General features: G+C 33.7%; 1 protein-coding gene across 2 annotated transcripts in view; it reads left to right on the top strand.

Moving 5' to 3' along the window:
• The window catches only part of LOC135219099 (repulsive guidance molecule B-like), a 317,762-nt gene extending 305,549 nt beyond the window's left edge, over positions 1–12,213 (top strand). For both annotated transcript variants that reach the window (XM_064255539.1, XM_064255540.1), the window contains exon 6: positions 5,853–12,213. In XM_064255539.1, the coding sequence (XP_064111609.1) occupies positions 5,853–6,137 (285 nt within the window). In that variant the 3' untranslated portion in view covers positions 6,138–12,213. The remainder of the gene's footprint in view (positions 1–5,852) is intronic.
• The last annotated feature ends 3,902 nt before the right edge of the window (positions 12,214–16,115 follow it).

The raw sequence follows: 16,115 nt of genomic DNA, 5'->3' as shown, positions 1-16,115 counted from the left end.
ATGATATTTTATTTTATATGTACGAAGGGGAATTTTTAGTTGATAATAATTTGCGTCCCCCCATGGGGATCGAACCACCATCCAAGTGGACGGGGACGAAAAATCAGGACAGTCAGTGACGCTATCCCAATCAGCCAACAGAGACGCTATAAGTTCATATCGATTCGACCTTACAAATCACCCTCGATCTCGGTGCTTTCGTAATTAGAATCGATATGAAACCCCGTACTACCATGTTAGCCAATTCGAGCATTTGACAGCACGTAGCCTTTTGTTAGAAAATAATTATCACATCGAACCGTGATCCATTTATAATATCAATTCAAGCTACAAATGTCCTTTAATATCTAAATTCACTTTACCTCCCAAAATGATCATATTTTCATATAAGTACCGAAGGGGATTTTTTAGTTGATAATCGTTTCTCCCCCCATAGGGATCGAACCACCGTCCAAGTGGACGGGGACGAAATCAGGACAGTCAGTGACCGCTATCCAATCAGCCAACAGAGACGCTATAAGTTCATATCGATTCTGACCTTACAAATCACCGTCGATCTCGGTGCTTTCGTAATTAGAATCGATATGAAACCCCGTTCTACCATGTTAGCCAATTCGAGCGATTGACAGCACGTAGCCTTTTGTTATGAATAATTATCACATCGAACCGTGATCCATTTATATATCAATTCAAGCTACAAATGTCCTTTAATATCTAAATCACTTTACCTCCCAAATGAATTATATTTTTCATATAGTACCGAAGGGGAATAGTTGGGATAATGAATTTCGTCCCCCCATATCGACCAACCCGTCCAAGTGGACGGGGACGAAATCAGGACAGTCAGTGACGCCTAGCCAATCAGCCCAAACAGAAGGACCTATAAGTTTCGAATGGATTTCTGACCCCTAACAAATGGGCCACCCTCGAATTCCTCGGGGTTTCGTAATTAGAATCGATATGAAACCCCGTCTAACCATGTTAGGCCCAATTCGAGCAAATTGGGGACGCAAACGTCGCCTTTTGTTAGAATAATTATCACATCGAACGTGATCCATTTATAATATCATTTCAAGCTACAAATGTCCTTTAATATCTAAATTCACCTTTAGCCTAAATGAATATATTTTTCCAATATATTGTACGAAGGGGAAATTTTTTAGTTGATAATAATTTCCACATGATCGAACACCGTCCAAGTGGAGCGGGGACGAAATCAGGACGTCAGTGACGCTAATCCAATCAAGACCAGAGAACGCTTACTAAGTTCATATCATTCTGACCTTACAAACTTCAACCCTCCGATCTCTGTGCTTTCGTAATTAGAATCGTATGAACCCCGTCTACCATGTTAGCCAATTCGAGCGTTTGACAGCACGTAGCCTTTTGTTATGAATAATTATCACATCTGAACCTGATCCTTTATATATCAATTCAAGCTACAAATGTCCTTTTTAATATCTAAATTCACTTTACTCCCAAATGATATCTTTTCATATATGTACCGAAGGGGAAATTTTTTTTAGTTTGATAAAATTTAACGTCCCCCCTCCCATGGATCGAACCACCGTCCAAGTGGACGGGGACGAATCAGGAACAGTCAGTGACGCTATCCATCAGCCAACAGACGCTATAAGTTCATATCGATTCTGACCTTACAAATCACCGTCGATCTCGGTGCTTTCGTAATTAGTAATCGATATGAAACCCCGTCTACATGTTAGCCAATTTTCGAGCGTTTGACAGCACGTAGCCTTTTGTTTTGAAATAATATCATCGAACCGTATCCCATTTATTTATTATCAATTCAAGCTACAAATGTCCTTTAATATCTAAATTCACTTTACCTCCCAAATGATATATTTTCATATATGTACCGAAGGGGGAATTTTTTAAAGTTGATAATTAATTTCGTCCCCCCAGGGATCGGAACCACCAATCCAAGTGGACGGGGACGAAATTTCAGGAACAGTCAGTGGACGCTATCCAATCAGCCAACAGAGACGCTTAATAAGTTCAATATCGATTCTGACCTTAACAAATCACCCTCGATCTCGGTGCTTACGTAATTAGAATACGATATGAAACCCCGTCTTACCCATGTTTAGCCAATTCGAGCGTTTGACAGCACGTAGCCTTTTGTTATGAATAATTATCACATCGAACCGTGATCCATTTATATATCAATTCAAGCTACAAATGTCCTTTAATATCTAAATTCACTTTACCTCCCAAATGATATATTTTCATATATGTACCGAAGGGGAATTTTTTAGTTGATAATAATTTCGTCCCCCCATGGGATCGATGTGATAATTATTCATAACAAAAGGCTACGTGCTGTCAAACGCTCGAATTGGCTAACATGGTAGACGGGGTTTCATATCGATTCTAATTACGAAAGCACCGAGATCGAGGGTGATTTGTAAGGTCAGAATCGATATGAACTTATAGCGTCTCTGTTGGCTGATTGGATAGCGTCACTGACTGTCCTGATTTCGTCCCCGTCCACTTGGACGGTGGTTCGATCCCATGGGGGGACGAAATTATTATCAACTAAAAAATTCCCCTTCGGTACATATATGAAAATATATCATTTGGGAGGTAAAGTGAATTTAGATATTAAAGGACATTTGTAGCTTGAATTGATATAAAAAATGGATCACGGTTCGATGTGAATAATTATGGCATGTCATATATATATATATATATATATATATATATATATATATATATATATATATATATATATATATATATATATATATATATATATATATATATATATATATATTATATATGTGTGTGTGTGTGTGTGTGTGTGTGTGTATATGTTTTTTTTGAGAGGGTTGCATTTCCCACTGCCAATGAAAAATTTGTCAATAAAATAAACTATTAAACAAAAAGTATACTGATCAACTATATACAACTTGGCCAGGTTAATAAAACATGATGGGGAATAGGAATATCTAACTCATTCAATTTTCATTGTAGATTCTGTTTGAAATCATCTTCATCAAAAAGTGAATTGCCACAAAATTAATCAACATGTAATTTGTATCTTTGTCTTTCAGCTTCGTTATAAGGTCTTCTGAGTTTTTGTTTACTCAGGGAGTAAGCCTACAAACTACTTTGCTGTTGCTGTTGTTTTTATTCTTTTGTTGCTCTTGGAACTTTCTTTAGCCTCATGATGGTTTATTTAGCAGTTGCACTCATAAAAAAGCACAAAAACAATGAACACAAAAGCAAATTGTTTCATGAGAGAACGCGGGATGCTTTGTTTGGGCGCTTGATACAGGGCCTAGTCAAGCGGTGGGCCCTGGAAGGAGCATTTCCAAGTGTACAAAATCTGAGGATACGTACGAAATCTGAGGCAAAATATCGTCAGAAGAAGTCTACAAAAACCGAGGTTCCACTGTATATGGAAAGCATGCATTATTTTTATACTGTCTCGCTTGTACAGCTTCTTGTCAGATTGTCGTATGTAACGTAAATTACAAGTACAGTGGGCCCCGTATTCGTGTTCTCCAGATTCGCAGAATTCTCTGTGGACCATATCTACCCATTATTTGCTGGAAATTCGCCTATTCACTGTATTTTCTATGAGAAATATTCACATATTCCTGGGGTTGTTTATCAATTTCATCATTAAATGAACTTTTTGTGATTAAACTATTAAAAAAACCAGGTATGAAAAATTTTAGTGGGGTTTTCTTGAGTTTCAACTAACAAAATATCATTTAACATTTTCCAGCATTTTTATACAGGGTTCAACTATTTGTTTTGGTTCTCATGACAACTGTGTTGAGAAATAGCAGGGCTTTATTTTGTTCTATTTCCACTTTGAATTTTCTTTATTGAACCAGGTCATTCAAAAGTTCTAAAATTTTAGCAGGTCCTGATCCATAGGCCACAGGCATATTATGTCATTGATATATCTGTACCATTTCAAAGTAAGAGTATTGACATTAGGCAGGTTTCTGATTTCATAAAATTATATATATATATATATATATTATATATATATATATATATATATATATATATATAATATGTCAAATGTTAATTTATTCATTTTATTAGTAATTTATATGTGTTTAGTCCCTATAAAATGTATATATTTTTGGGTGTCTGGAATGAATTAATTGTGTTTACATTATTCATTTTGAGAATTATTGTTTCGGATTTAATACGTTCCAGACTTCGTGGGAAATTCTGGAACGGATTATGTGCGAAAATTAAGGTTCCACTGTAGCTCAAATTCCATCTTTTGTCACGTAAGAGACTTTGAACAACCTATGGACTGGAATTCAGACAAAGCATCTTTTTTCAAGTTCATCAGTGCGCAACAGATTGACAGTTGAAGCATGCCACATTAATTCTTTTAGAAACATGAACTTGAGTGATGTTCTTTTTAGGATGGTCGAATTGCTGAAAAGTTTTATTCTTAATGATTCACTAGTAAAACAAACTGTTAGATACTTTGCAAACAGGTTGTTTTGTGTACTCTGATATTAGTAGCTAGCTGTATGTTTTGACCAAGTTTTTGTGTTGGTTGTTTTCTTAAAACCGTCTAGTATTCTGAAGATGACTTGAGAATTAAATCGAAAGTCTTGATATCTCCTCCTTTTATTTTCATGAAAGCATCCCTTAATTCTTTATCCATGGCACAACTGTGGAAATACAAGTTAGATAGATAAATAGATAGATAGGTAGGTAGGTGGATGAATGTTTTTTATGTGTTATTAATTACTTTTATAGAGAACATAATCTTAAATATAGCACACACATTATGTTAGAATTTTGCCCACAAGTATAATACATATGTTGCTAGCTAGCTTGAGACTTACTTGACATATGCTTGAAGGTCCAAAATATCAGAAATTTCCCCCAAGAGTTCTTTGATAGGGTGTAACAATGTTAAGATTATAATTAGTGTTTAGTAACTTCAAAACTCTTTTCACTCTGAGAATTTTACACTACCTGTCACTGAAACATAGGCCTAGATTTCTGAGGGAAGAAAGTCTTAGGGGGGGATTTCCCAGATTTCAGTGTTGCATAAATAGCGACAGTAGATGGAGAGCCTTATGGAAGGAGAATCATCAAGTAGCAGTGATTACAAAAACCTTCAAAGAGCAGTGTACTGAGATTTGTGGTTGACTGATTCATCCTAAAGTATATGTGTGCAGAAAGATTTTATATATAGATAGTCGTCTACAAAAATAGAATATTTTTTTAGAGTAGAATATTGAGAGTGTAGCTAGTAAGGGCAATAATGAAGGAAAAGACAAGTAGGTTACTGTGATGCCAATGCCCAGTGACTGCGTTTACAAATGTATGCAATGTATGGTATATACAGAAAAAAACCAGGAATTCCCATATGGCATCTAATGTTGGATACTTTTGATATGACTTCAGTTTAAATTAAAGAAAAAACACATTTTGTAGAATTCACCTCAGTGGCCAAAGTCACGTGAGATCATTTAAAGGGTCCTAGAAGTTGTTGCCATAGTAACTGTAAAAGAAAAGGAATTTTCTTTTATATTACCTGAAGAGCAACTCAAGTTATTGTTGTCAAGTGTACTTGATACACAAGAAAATTTTGATACCCAACTTGATATTTAAGACGAGTTAACATCCACTATGTAAGCTGGATAAAAAAAAAAAACATATAATAGCCAAGTGAATTAAGCATTAGCCAACAAATTTAGTGGACATTGCTTCAAATCCCCAAGGACACAGCTATTGTTAGTAAATATTTTCTTGTGTTATTGCCTGCCTATGATGTGTTTTACGTATTTATTTATGTTTTCATCCTGACGCATTTACTTCATGCCTTACTTCTTTTGCAGGCTGCAAAGTTATGTAAAGAATTCAACGTTACTGACTACTACTTGGATTCGTGCATATTTGATCTAGTTACAACTGGCGACCCAAGCTTCAGAATCGCAGCCCAGACAGCTCAAAAGGATCTTTGGCACCATGATCCAATTGGAGCTCAGAAGCTACTACAGAATTGTTCTGATCCTCCTTGCATTTGGGAAATCACTTCCAAGGCCCCATCTTATGTCCCTTCATTGATTATACTTTCACTAGGACTTGTTCTATTCTCTATGAGTAGAAAGGCCATGTATTAAATGTCAATGGTTCCTTGGTTACAGTGATTGGACAGTGGTGGACCAGAGCAGAAGTGGTTCACTATGTAAATGTATACTGTACTTGGTAACCTTTGCATCCAGAGTCAGTGTAGTACTTTGGTCTAGACATTACAGACTGGGGTTTCTTTTTTGAGATGATGTAAAATGAATTACAAACAAAAGACCATACATTATAGCAACTGTATGTGAGTTTTATCAGGGATAGAAGTGGAAGAAAAACCGTGGATAACATGGAAACTTCTGCAGTACCTTATAATTAACATTTATATGTGCATATTGGAGATAAGGTAGATTATCATTGTGTATTATAGCAGGCTTTAGTTTGTATAAAGTGGAAAATTATATTTGTCACTTTTCCTCATTTTAACTGTTATGTTTTGTATTGTTCATATATTATACATTAGAACACTGCATAGAATGTTAGTATTTTGACAAGAGAAAAGTTCCAGTATTATAATTTTTAAAGACACCAGAAGTAAGTTATTGGCTGTTCACTTAACAATGTCTGATAGTATTTGATGTTTTTGCTATCTTTGATTTGAATATTTTTTACTATTACTTTTCCAAATTGTCACTTCAGGACATCCATCGTGAATGATCCACTCCAGCATTTTCTTAGAACACAGTACTGTGTGCAGTAGTTATGTAACTTGAAAACTGCAAGTGAGTTTAAGAGCTATGTGAAAGTAACTTTAAAAAAACATCATAATTTGATTATCCTGATCAGTTTGATGTTAGTGTTTTTGTATCCCACTTCTGCAGTTACACCCTACCTTGAACACCATACCCTAGCAGTTGTCAGCATTATATGTTGCAGCCACAGTTTTGCAAGTGTCATGTCCCTAGCTGGTCCTGGAGACAAAGAGTTTATATGCATCTGGCTATAGTACTGGAGATGTAAGTTCCATCATAAAGTTCAAAGAGTTGTCATACGGTCGCATTGGTGGTTTTGGTACGTAAAGACAGTGATACTGTGTTATAATGAATGTATGATAGGGTGCCATTGTATGGAGATAAATAAGTAAATTTTTAGAAGCTGGCATTTTCCAAATTTGTGGCCTGCCTGATACCTGCTTGATTCCAGTGTTTGAGCTTACTTAGGTATGTAGTTCCTGTTATATTGTAATGTGGGTCGGATTATTCAAATCCCAATGCCATTAGAATGGCAAAGATGTTCATTCAGTCATACACTAAGAAGCGATATACAGATATAGGATACATTTTAGGTGTTCTGCTTGATATACAAACTATTAAGAGCGTACATCTCTGACAAAACTCTCCAAATATATCTTTCCACATTTAGGGTCTAAGACAAACCTCTTGAGTGTGGTGCAGTATCTATGTTACATTTCTAAAGACATTTTGCTAAGGGAGCATCTTTTTTACCTTCTACAAGTAGCTTCCATTATTCTGCAGGTAGAAAGCTCAATGTTTGTGGTATTTGTGCATCTCCTTTTCTTGTTGCAAAGCTTTTCATAATCTATTATGACAGTGAACTTTGTTTTCTTTTCTGCACACTTTTGATGGTAGATTTTCATTTTTTTGCAAATTAAAATGAGTACAGTGTCAATTTCAGTTGTTTGAAGAGGAATGCAATAGGACTGTCACTACCTGTAGAAGAGAATGAACTGAAAATGCTTATTGCATTGATGATTTGTCTCATTTATCACATTGTATATATGATATTTATTTTTTCCTCAAAAATTTATGGAGATTTGAGTGATTCCTGTAGAAAATTATTATTATTTCTTTGATACTGTGTAGCTGATATTTTTAGAGGAAATAAAGCATTTAAATTAGTGCTTCTGATCATCATTATATGTCATAGAGCAAAATTAGAATTGAGAAATGTGCCAATTTGTATATCAGATCAAGTTATATTTCTATAAAATGCAAGAATATTATTATGTAGTAAAACCTTACTTTAGGAAATGGTAAAATCACAGACTTTTCAAGACCATAATTTCTATTAGTCCACATCTTGAATATCATCATGTAGAATAGCATTCCTTGAGCAAAAACAATTTCCCTTTTTGTAATTGTGCCAGAGTTTACTTTGTATTTTGCAATCGTTATGCTTTTTTTAGCATAAAAGACAGGATCATTATTTCTTTACCTTTAAATAACAGTGATTTGTATTTTAGGCCTCACTTATTGCATGGCTGTTAAGATATGTGAATCTTGTGCATTGAAGACAAGCTGCTGTGTGCCAACTGTGAACAGCTGATTGCATTGGGCAAAACATGTTCTCTGGAATTGTAATGAGCAATGACAGAAAGAAGGTCCAACATCATTTGTGATTGCAACTAGCTACATAATTTTGCTTAGTTAATATGTATTGGTGCTTCATTATACATCCAAGGTTATCCCCTTATATTTTCAGAGCACAGTTTCTCATGATCATCTGACCTTTCAATGGAAGCTTTAGTTTTGATAATATTTTAAGGAGTCTTGGTAGTGTAGTTACCGCTTTTTTCGGGATTTTTAGCAGTGTAATAGCTCCTAACAATGATACTTTATGGAACACCCAGTAATATTAAGCTTTTTGCATGAGTTAGTGGTGTTAGTATTTTGCAGATAACTCAAACCTATCATTTTTATAATGATGATGCAACCTTATCTTGTAAAAGAGAAAATTCTTTTAAAAGGAATTAGTAAATGATTTAATGGGAAATGAATCAAGGAAGGATAGTAACTGTATCTTTTAAGCAGATGCTAGAACCTAGTGTTAGGTGTCAAATGTACATAGGTATTTTGGTTTTCCTCAAAGTAACACTCAGTGTTCATTCCTCATTCATTAGTCCATTTATATATATATATATATATATATATATATATATATATATATATATATATATATATATATATATATATATATATATATATATATATATATATATATAAAGATGCTCTGGATTGATTTGCCATAAAAAATACAATTTTTTTTATGGCATAAATGAATTTACTGTAATATTGCAGTCGGCCATTATGCAGTTATTGATAATGTTAGATCCTGCTTTCATGAAAAAAAGGGGCACAGTACTGCAACATACATGAATCTGTCACTGTAGATGGCACGTGGATAACATCACTATCAGTGAAAATGCAATAAGAAGCCATAGCATTTGTCATGAATTCAGTGTTGTTTATATTTTTTTATATGTTTTGCATAGTAATTGGACTTAATAAGGCTTACTGTAAATAGTTTGGTAAGTGTACAGTGTACATATGTTATTTTAATTAGTCATCCTCTCTGCTTTGAGTGCAGTCTGTTGCTGTACATTTTTATGTATTTTTGAAAATCATTGCACGTACATTCACGGATATTCATAAAACCAAGTGGATATAAACACTCATGTTTACTGTTATATATAACAGATACATTATTGTGTTGCTTAATTTATATACTGTATGTGTTCAATGTAAGAAATGTGCCATACAGTGTATATATTTGCATAATTATATACTACCAGCAGACATTCATCCACATCATACACTCACTTTAAGGCATAGTTAGCTCATCAAATTCATGATTAAACTTTAATTCTCTCTCTCTCTCTCTCTCTCTCTCTTTTTTTGTAAAAAATGCAGTACAGTATTTAGGTTATCATTAGGTTTTGTTTTTCAATTTACTTTACATGAACCAGTACTTGTGTTGATGTAGGAACCAGCTCAAATCAATTTATAGATGCATAGGTGCAAGGGGATAATGAAATAAAAGTTTTGAAATACCTTACATATATACATGTATAATGATATATTAATGGCTTGTTATTGCTTAATTTACTGTAACATGTTCAACAATAACAAAAGCAATTTAATTATAATGAAAAACTGTCATGAGTGTAAAAAACATGGAATTTTCCCTGAGTTTAGAAACATTTCTAGAAGTGGTGATACATATCCATCCTTAAGAGGTAAATATGATGCAAGGTGGAGGGACAGCATGGGCACTACTTTGAATGGGAAAAGATTTTGTATCTAGTACTGTTAAATTTCAGTTAAAAGGATATGCAGCATTTTTGGGTTAGGTATGACCTTTGAGATCTTGCTGTCACATCTTTTAGATTACCAGAAATTGGTTGAGATAATATAACCTTTTCATCTAGCTACTCAAGAGTGTTGTGTTTAAACTTTTTCCATCAAACTTCATTTTAGACCATTGTTGTACTGTTTTCAGAAAGCTTCGTTTCTGGTCTTAGGTATAGAATTGTTAGTTCTGTTTATGTGAATAGTCAGATGCAGGTGTCATCTTGGGGGTTTCTCTTTCCAGTCTTTAATAGTTTAGAATGTATTGCTTGTAGCATTTCATTGAGTTTACATACTTTTCATGATAATTTATTATTTTCAGTTTCATTATATAGCAGTAGGTTCAAATACATTGCTTATTGTGTGTTGGTTCGGTGTTCTCCCCTCATTTCTGACCCCTTATCTGTGATTACAAGTATGAGGAAAGAGGCATATGTAAATGTATGTAAGGCCAATGACAGGACGCAGTGATAGCACATCATGGGTTTCTGCGGGGTAAGTTTGAAGTGCTGTGTTTGTTACGTTTCATATATCAAAGCATATCCTGAATATGTTGCACATTCCACCTCCATCTAAGTCTTTTTTCATTCTAGTCAGAGGAGAAATCCAATATATGCATGTCTTCAAATTTAACTGTACAGTGTAATCATCTTGCATCCAGTGAGTAAGCAGTGCAATTTGACCCATTATCTGTATACTCCAAATATGATAAATCTATACTATATTTATATGTATTCACCATTTTAATGGAGATCCGATCAGTCCTGTCCTATACATGCTCATCTTACTCAAAATTGCATTACTTGATATGGGTACACAGGTAGATGACTTGAGTTTGCTCTTCAAGATGTTTTCTGGACAGCATTTGGCGAAGTGTTATGTAAGTTTTAAAGGTGCTTATTGCAGCTGCTTTACATTGCAAGTTATTTTTGAGTCTTAAATTTTTAATTATGAGAAAGGATATTTTCTTTATATACATTTTTGTGTGTCTGTGATGAATAGAAGAAAGTGTTGTGTGAACAGTTTATTTTTCCATATTAACATGTTTAAATAATATTGTGCATTTTATTTTATCATTTTGTAATATTACAGCACTAAGGAAATATCATTAGCATTTTGAGAAAACAATTTTGAATAAAGTTTTTAATTGATCCTATGGTGAGATGGGTAGACTGTAGGAAACATCTAACAGGTTTCAGATTTTCAAGATTTGGGTCTTCCAAAAGATGGTCATTCTCACAGCAATTTCAGTGATGAGACCAAAGGAGGTGGGCAGTCAGATCTTCCATATTTAAAAAAATGTCTTGGTCCCATTCTCAGGTCAACCAAAGGTTAAGGTACAGATGCTTGGTCTTATTGTATTATTAAAACAAGGTACTTTTCAATATTCATATGGATGATTTAGTCTTAAGTATCCATTAGAGCAAGTGTTTTACTTTCATTCTTGTGATCATGTAGAGAGTTAGAAACAAAATTTTTTAGTAATTTGTATCCACAAAAAGGTTTAAAATAAAATTTGATGTGTATGTAAAACACACTTTACTGGCCTAGTACATCACTTAGTGCAATACTGTGTGTTTGCCAGTTATCTGCATCGTTTGCTGTTACATAAAACTTTATACCTGGTCAGAAGAACACTTTGAGATCACTGTTATTCCTGTGTCCTGTGAGGGGTTCCTTTTATATTATAAGATATTTATTTAATGCTGGCCATTCTACTTTTCAAAAAATAAATGATCTGTTTACTGTAGTGGATGCATGTTTTATGGCCTGATTTCATGGCTCTTGTGTGAATGTGGAAATATCTATCATGTAATTATTACATCATCTTTGTTGTCCAGTTCATATTTAATTAGATCTCAGTTGATTTTGTGTAACTTTTCTGTAATGTGAATACTGTGAATACACAGGTTACCTCTTGTATGTTGTTCTGTGTTACTTTAGCACACTTGGTGACCAATTACATGTACAGGAACAAGAGATTAATTATTAAAGGTATTCCAGAAAAAATAAAGATTTTTCAGACTTTTGCCTTTTATTTACACTACTGGTTTTGCTCTACATGTTTACACTATCACATTTGCTCGGTAACGATAGACTGTTTCCAGTTTCATTATTTTGACGTTTATAATTTAATTGTTACTACTAAACTGTCATTTGTTTTGCTTCTGTTCTACAATATTTGCATTATTGTTGAAATCATTGTTACTATGATCCAAAAGGTTTTAGGGTGAATTTTGTGTGGACAGTAGATGCCCTGGTTGCAAAGAGTTTACAATATTATTTTACAGTACTCACATTGAAATCTTAATGTTAATTATTACTATTTCCCTTGCTGAATATATGGAAATTAAGATTCATGTGCTCTTTTACATTAGAAGTAGATATATATTTAAAGCTGCGAAAAGTTGTCAATGATGAATCCTCAAGTAAGCTGTTGAATATAAGGTACTAGTGATGTAGGCAATACTCAAACATTATATATTAGTGAACTTTTATTTTGTTGGCTTCATATATTTAAACAATTAATACAGTTGGTCCTCATTATTTGTTTGGTTATTTATTTTTTTGGAATAGCATACACATTAACCCATGGAATTACGTAGGTTTTGTTCAAATTTTATGTCTTGTGTACGTATTTACACTACATTGTGTGTACTGTGTTATTAATTTGACCTATGTCTTCACAACCAGGTGGTATGTTTCTCAAGATCTGGAAGTTAATTTCCCAAGAAACGTTGCCACAAGGCTTAGCCTTTATTGAAAATGAGTGATTAGTAATGCAGCATGGAAGAAACTACCCTTGAGGGATCTCTTTTCTCTTTAAGCACTCAGAATCATGAATCATCAATGAGGAAAGGTACCAGTAAATTGTAACATTGTTTTTCTTACAGAAACTAATTTAATTTGTTTTAATGCAGTATCAGTTTTCATGACAGTTTCTGAAAAGGTAAGCCAGAAGCAAACGTTTTTCTATCAAACATTAATGGTGATCCAGGTCCATATCATGCTGAGGATTCAATAAGTTAGGTTTTTGGTAAAATATGGACTTACTTCAGCACATTGTTTTCAAACAAACTTTGCATGTCTCAGATACAAAGTACAGTATTATTACACTAAAGTCTGCTTGTCACAGCAGTGGAAAGGGATAACCAATTAAGAATTTGATGTGAAGCAGAAAATCTTTTGTTTCAGTTAATAGATATCCCCCTCACTTAAGTTGTATCTTAATCTTTTACTTTCCTATATCTATTATGAAGTTTTCATCCTTTCCCTACCTGTATTTATTATGAAGTGTTAGTTTTTAATTTATATCTCCTCTACATCCAATTTAAGGGGAGGGTGAGGAGAGACTAAGGTTTCTGCAAATTACAATCTTAAACCCTTGTCATGCATTCATGCAGGGTATGAACAATAGCCTTAGTAAAGTAATATTGCCTCAAGCAGGATGACTGGTAAAGTAGAAAGCATCCTTTCATTTGGTATGATCCTACAGTATGCTAAAGTCTACCACATTTCGGCTTATAGCATGTAGAGCGCTCATTTCTCTCTCCGGGTTCTTACAGATGTCCTGTGGTTTCCTAAAAGAAGGGAGGACGAAGTCCGTGTTCATTTGCATGTTGAATGTAGGCCGTTAATGGTTTATATTTATGACTTATGCCATTTGCAATCTTTGGAACCAGTCTTCTCTTTGCGCGATCTTTGTGCCTCTTGATAATTTTTCCAGTGTTGGTTGGCAGTTGTGGCCATCTATATAATGTTGGAATATAGCCCATTGGTTGCATTGAGCCTGCTATTGTCATCGTAGAGTGATAGTGTGCAACCTATGTAGCAATTGCTGAAGGCTTGACATGTCCCCTCATTACATTTAGATCTATAAACTATGGGCGTGGTGTCATATATCTCTCAACAGTGGCCAGTGCTATTCTGCAATATACTAGGGTGCTGACCAGGTTCAGACAGCAGTAGACTCCTAAGGAGACACTTGACCTGACTTGTAGGTGTCGTACTGTTAGCAATTGTCCATCTCATGGCCTTGACCTTGTCCTTAAACTGACTATGATATAACATTCTGTAATTTAATGTTTCCTGGTGAGATAGATGTCATCGCTGGGGTGCTGGCATTACATGTCCAACTGTTTTCATATGCAACCAACCCGCAGTTAAGTTGCTGTCATAACTGTTAGTGTGAAGCTGAGTAACACGTTGAGCTCTGAATGAGTAGGTTTCCATTTGGAACAGTGCGTAATTGCTTGCCTCATGTATGTGGCAACTACAGAGAGTTTGTGACGGCGCTCCCCACAGGTGTTAAGGCACCATCCCACATTTGACGCCTTTTGGTCACAGTCGTATTGTACTTCTCTTCTTTATGCTCCATGTCTACATCCAAAAAAGGATGTCCAAGACACTATGCATATTTGACAATCAGGAAGCAAACGTTAATAATCTTTTATTCCTAAGGAGCTTACCTGAAGATAAAGAGAAGAATAGACAGATTCAAAGTCTTAAATAAAAAGATTGTCTATGCAAATAATGCCATTGACTTTAATATAAATTGCATAAGAAAAAAAATATGCAAATATACTAATATATATAAATTATATATATATATATATATATATATATATATATATATATATATATATATATATATATATATATATATATATATATATATATATCGAGCTACAATGTCCTTTAATATCTAATTCGCTCTACCTCGGAATTAATATATTTTCATATATGCTTAACCGAAGGGGAATTTTTTCTCGATAATAGATTTGCCTGGACCAGGGCGCGAACCTATGGATCCTTTCAAACCCAGGAACGTCAGTGAAGCGTTACCTACTACACCACCTGACGTTCCTGGGTTTGAAAGGATCCATAGGTTCGCGCCCTGGTCCAGGCAAATCTATTATCGAGAAAAAATTCCCCTTCGGTTAAGCATATATGAAAATATATTAATTACGAGGTAGAGCGAATTAGATATTAAAGGACATTGTAGCTCGATATATGTATATGAATCACGGAAATGTGATATGACTTATATATATATATATATATATATATATATATATATATATATATATATATGCTTATATATATATATATATATATATATATATATATATATATATATATATATTATATAAAAGTGAATACCACTGGAAAATGATAGTCAGAAATCCAAGCGCTTTTGTCTTTACTAAGACATTGTCAAGGAGCTAATGAAATACAATTGGACAGAAAGGTCTCGGGTACACAACAAGATCAAGAATACCAGATGATTAATTGTCAAAAGGGTAAATTTAAAAGAGATAATCCAGGATTATCGGATATCACACGGTCACAAACCTAAACAGATTTGACCTTAACCGAAATTACAAAGTATCTTTACAGTCCAAAACATGTAAAAACTGAATATATTAATTTTGTTGCTTATATTTATCTACAACTTTTTTCATTATGAAAGCATCAAGTTTAAATAAACCAAGACTTAAATTAAGAACATTTCTATTAGTAAAGACGAAAGCGCTTGGATTTCTGACTATCATTTTCCAGTGGTATTCGCTTATTTATGAAGTCACATGCATCTATTGTGATTTTTAAGCATATATATATATATATATATATATATATATATATATATATATATATATATATATGACTGGTAAAAATGTTCTGTTACAACAGAGACAGCAGTCTCTGAAATGTAGTACTTTCCTCTTAATATTTTGGTGTTTTATGGGCTCCTTTTATTTGATATATATATATATGTGTATATATATATATAATATATATATATATATATATTATATATAGAATATATAGTCATAAAGCATTCCAAATATGTACCTGGTCATTGCACTTTAACAATCATAGAATTCAAAGATAACTCACTGCAGCCATGTACGTGAACTCTCATAA

The sequence above is a fragment of the Macrobrachium nipponense genome, chromosome 1 (genome assembly GCF_015104395.2).
Source record: "Macrobrachium nipponense isolate FS-2020 chromosome 1, ASM1510439v2, whole genome shotgun sequence".
NCBI lineage: Eukaryota > Metazoa > Arthropoda > Malacostraca > Decapoda > Palaemonidae > Macrobrachium > Macrobrachium nipponense.
This window is presented reverse-complemented; position numbering and strand designations above follow the sequence as displayed.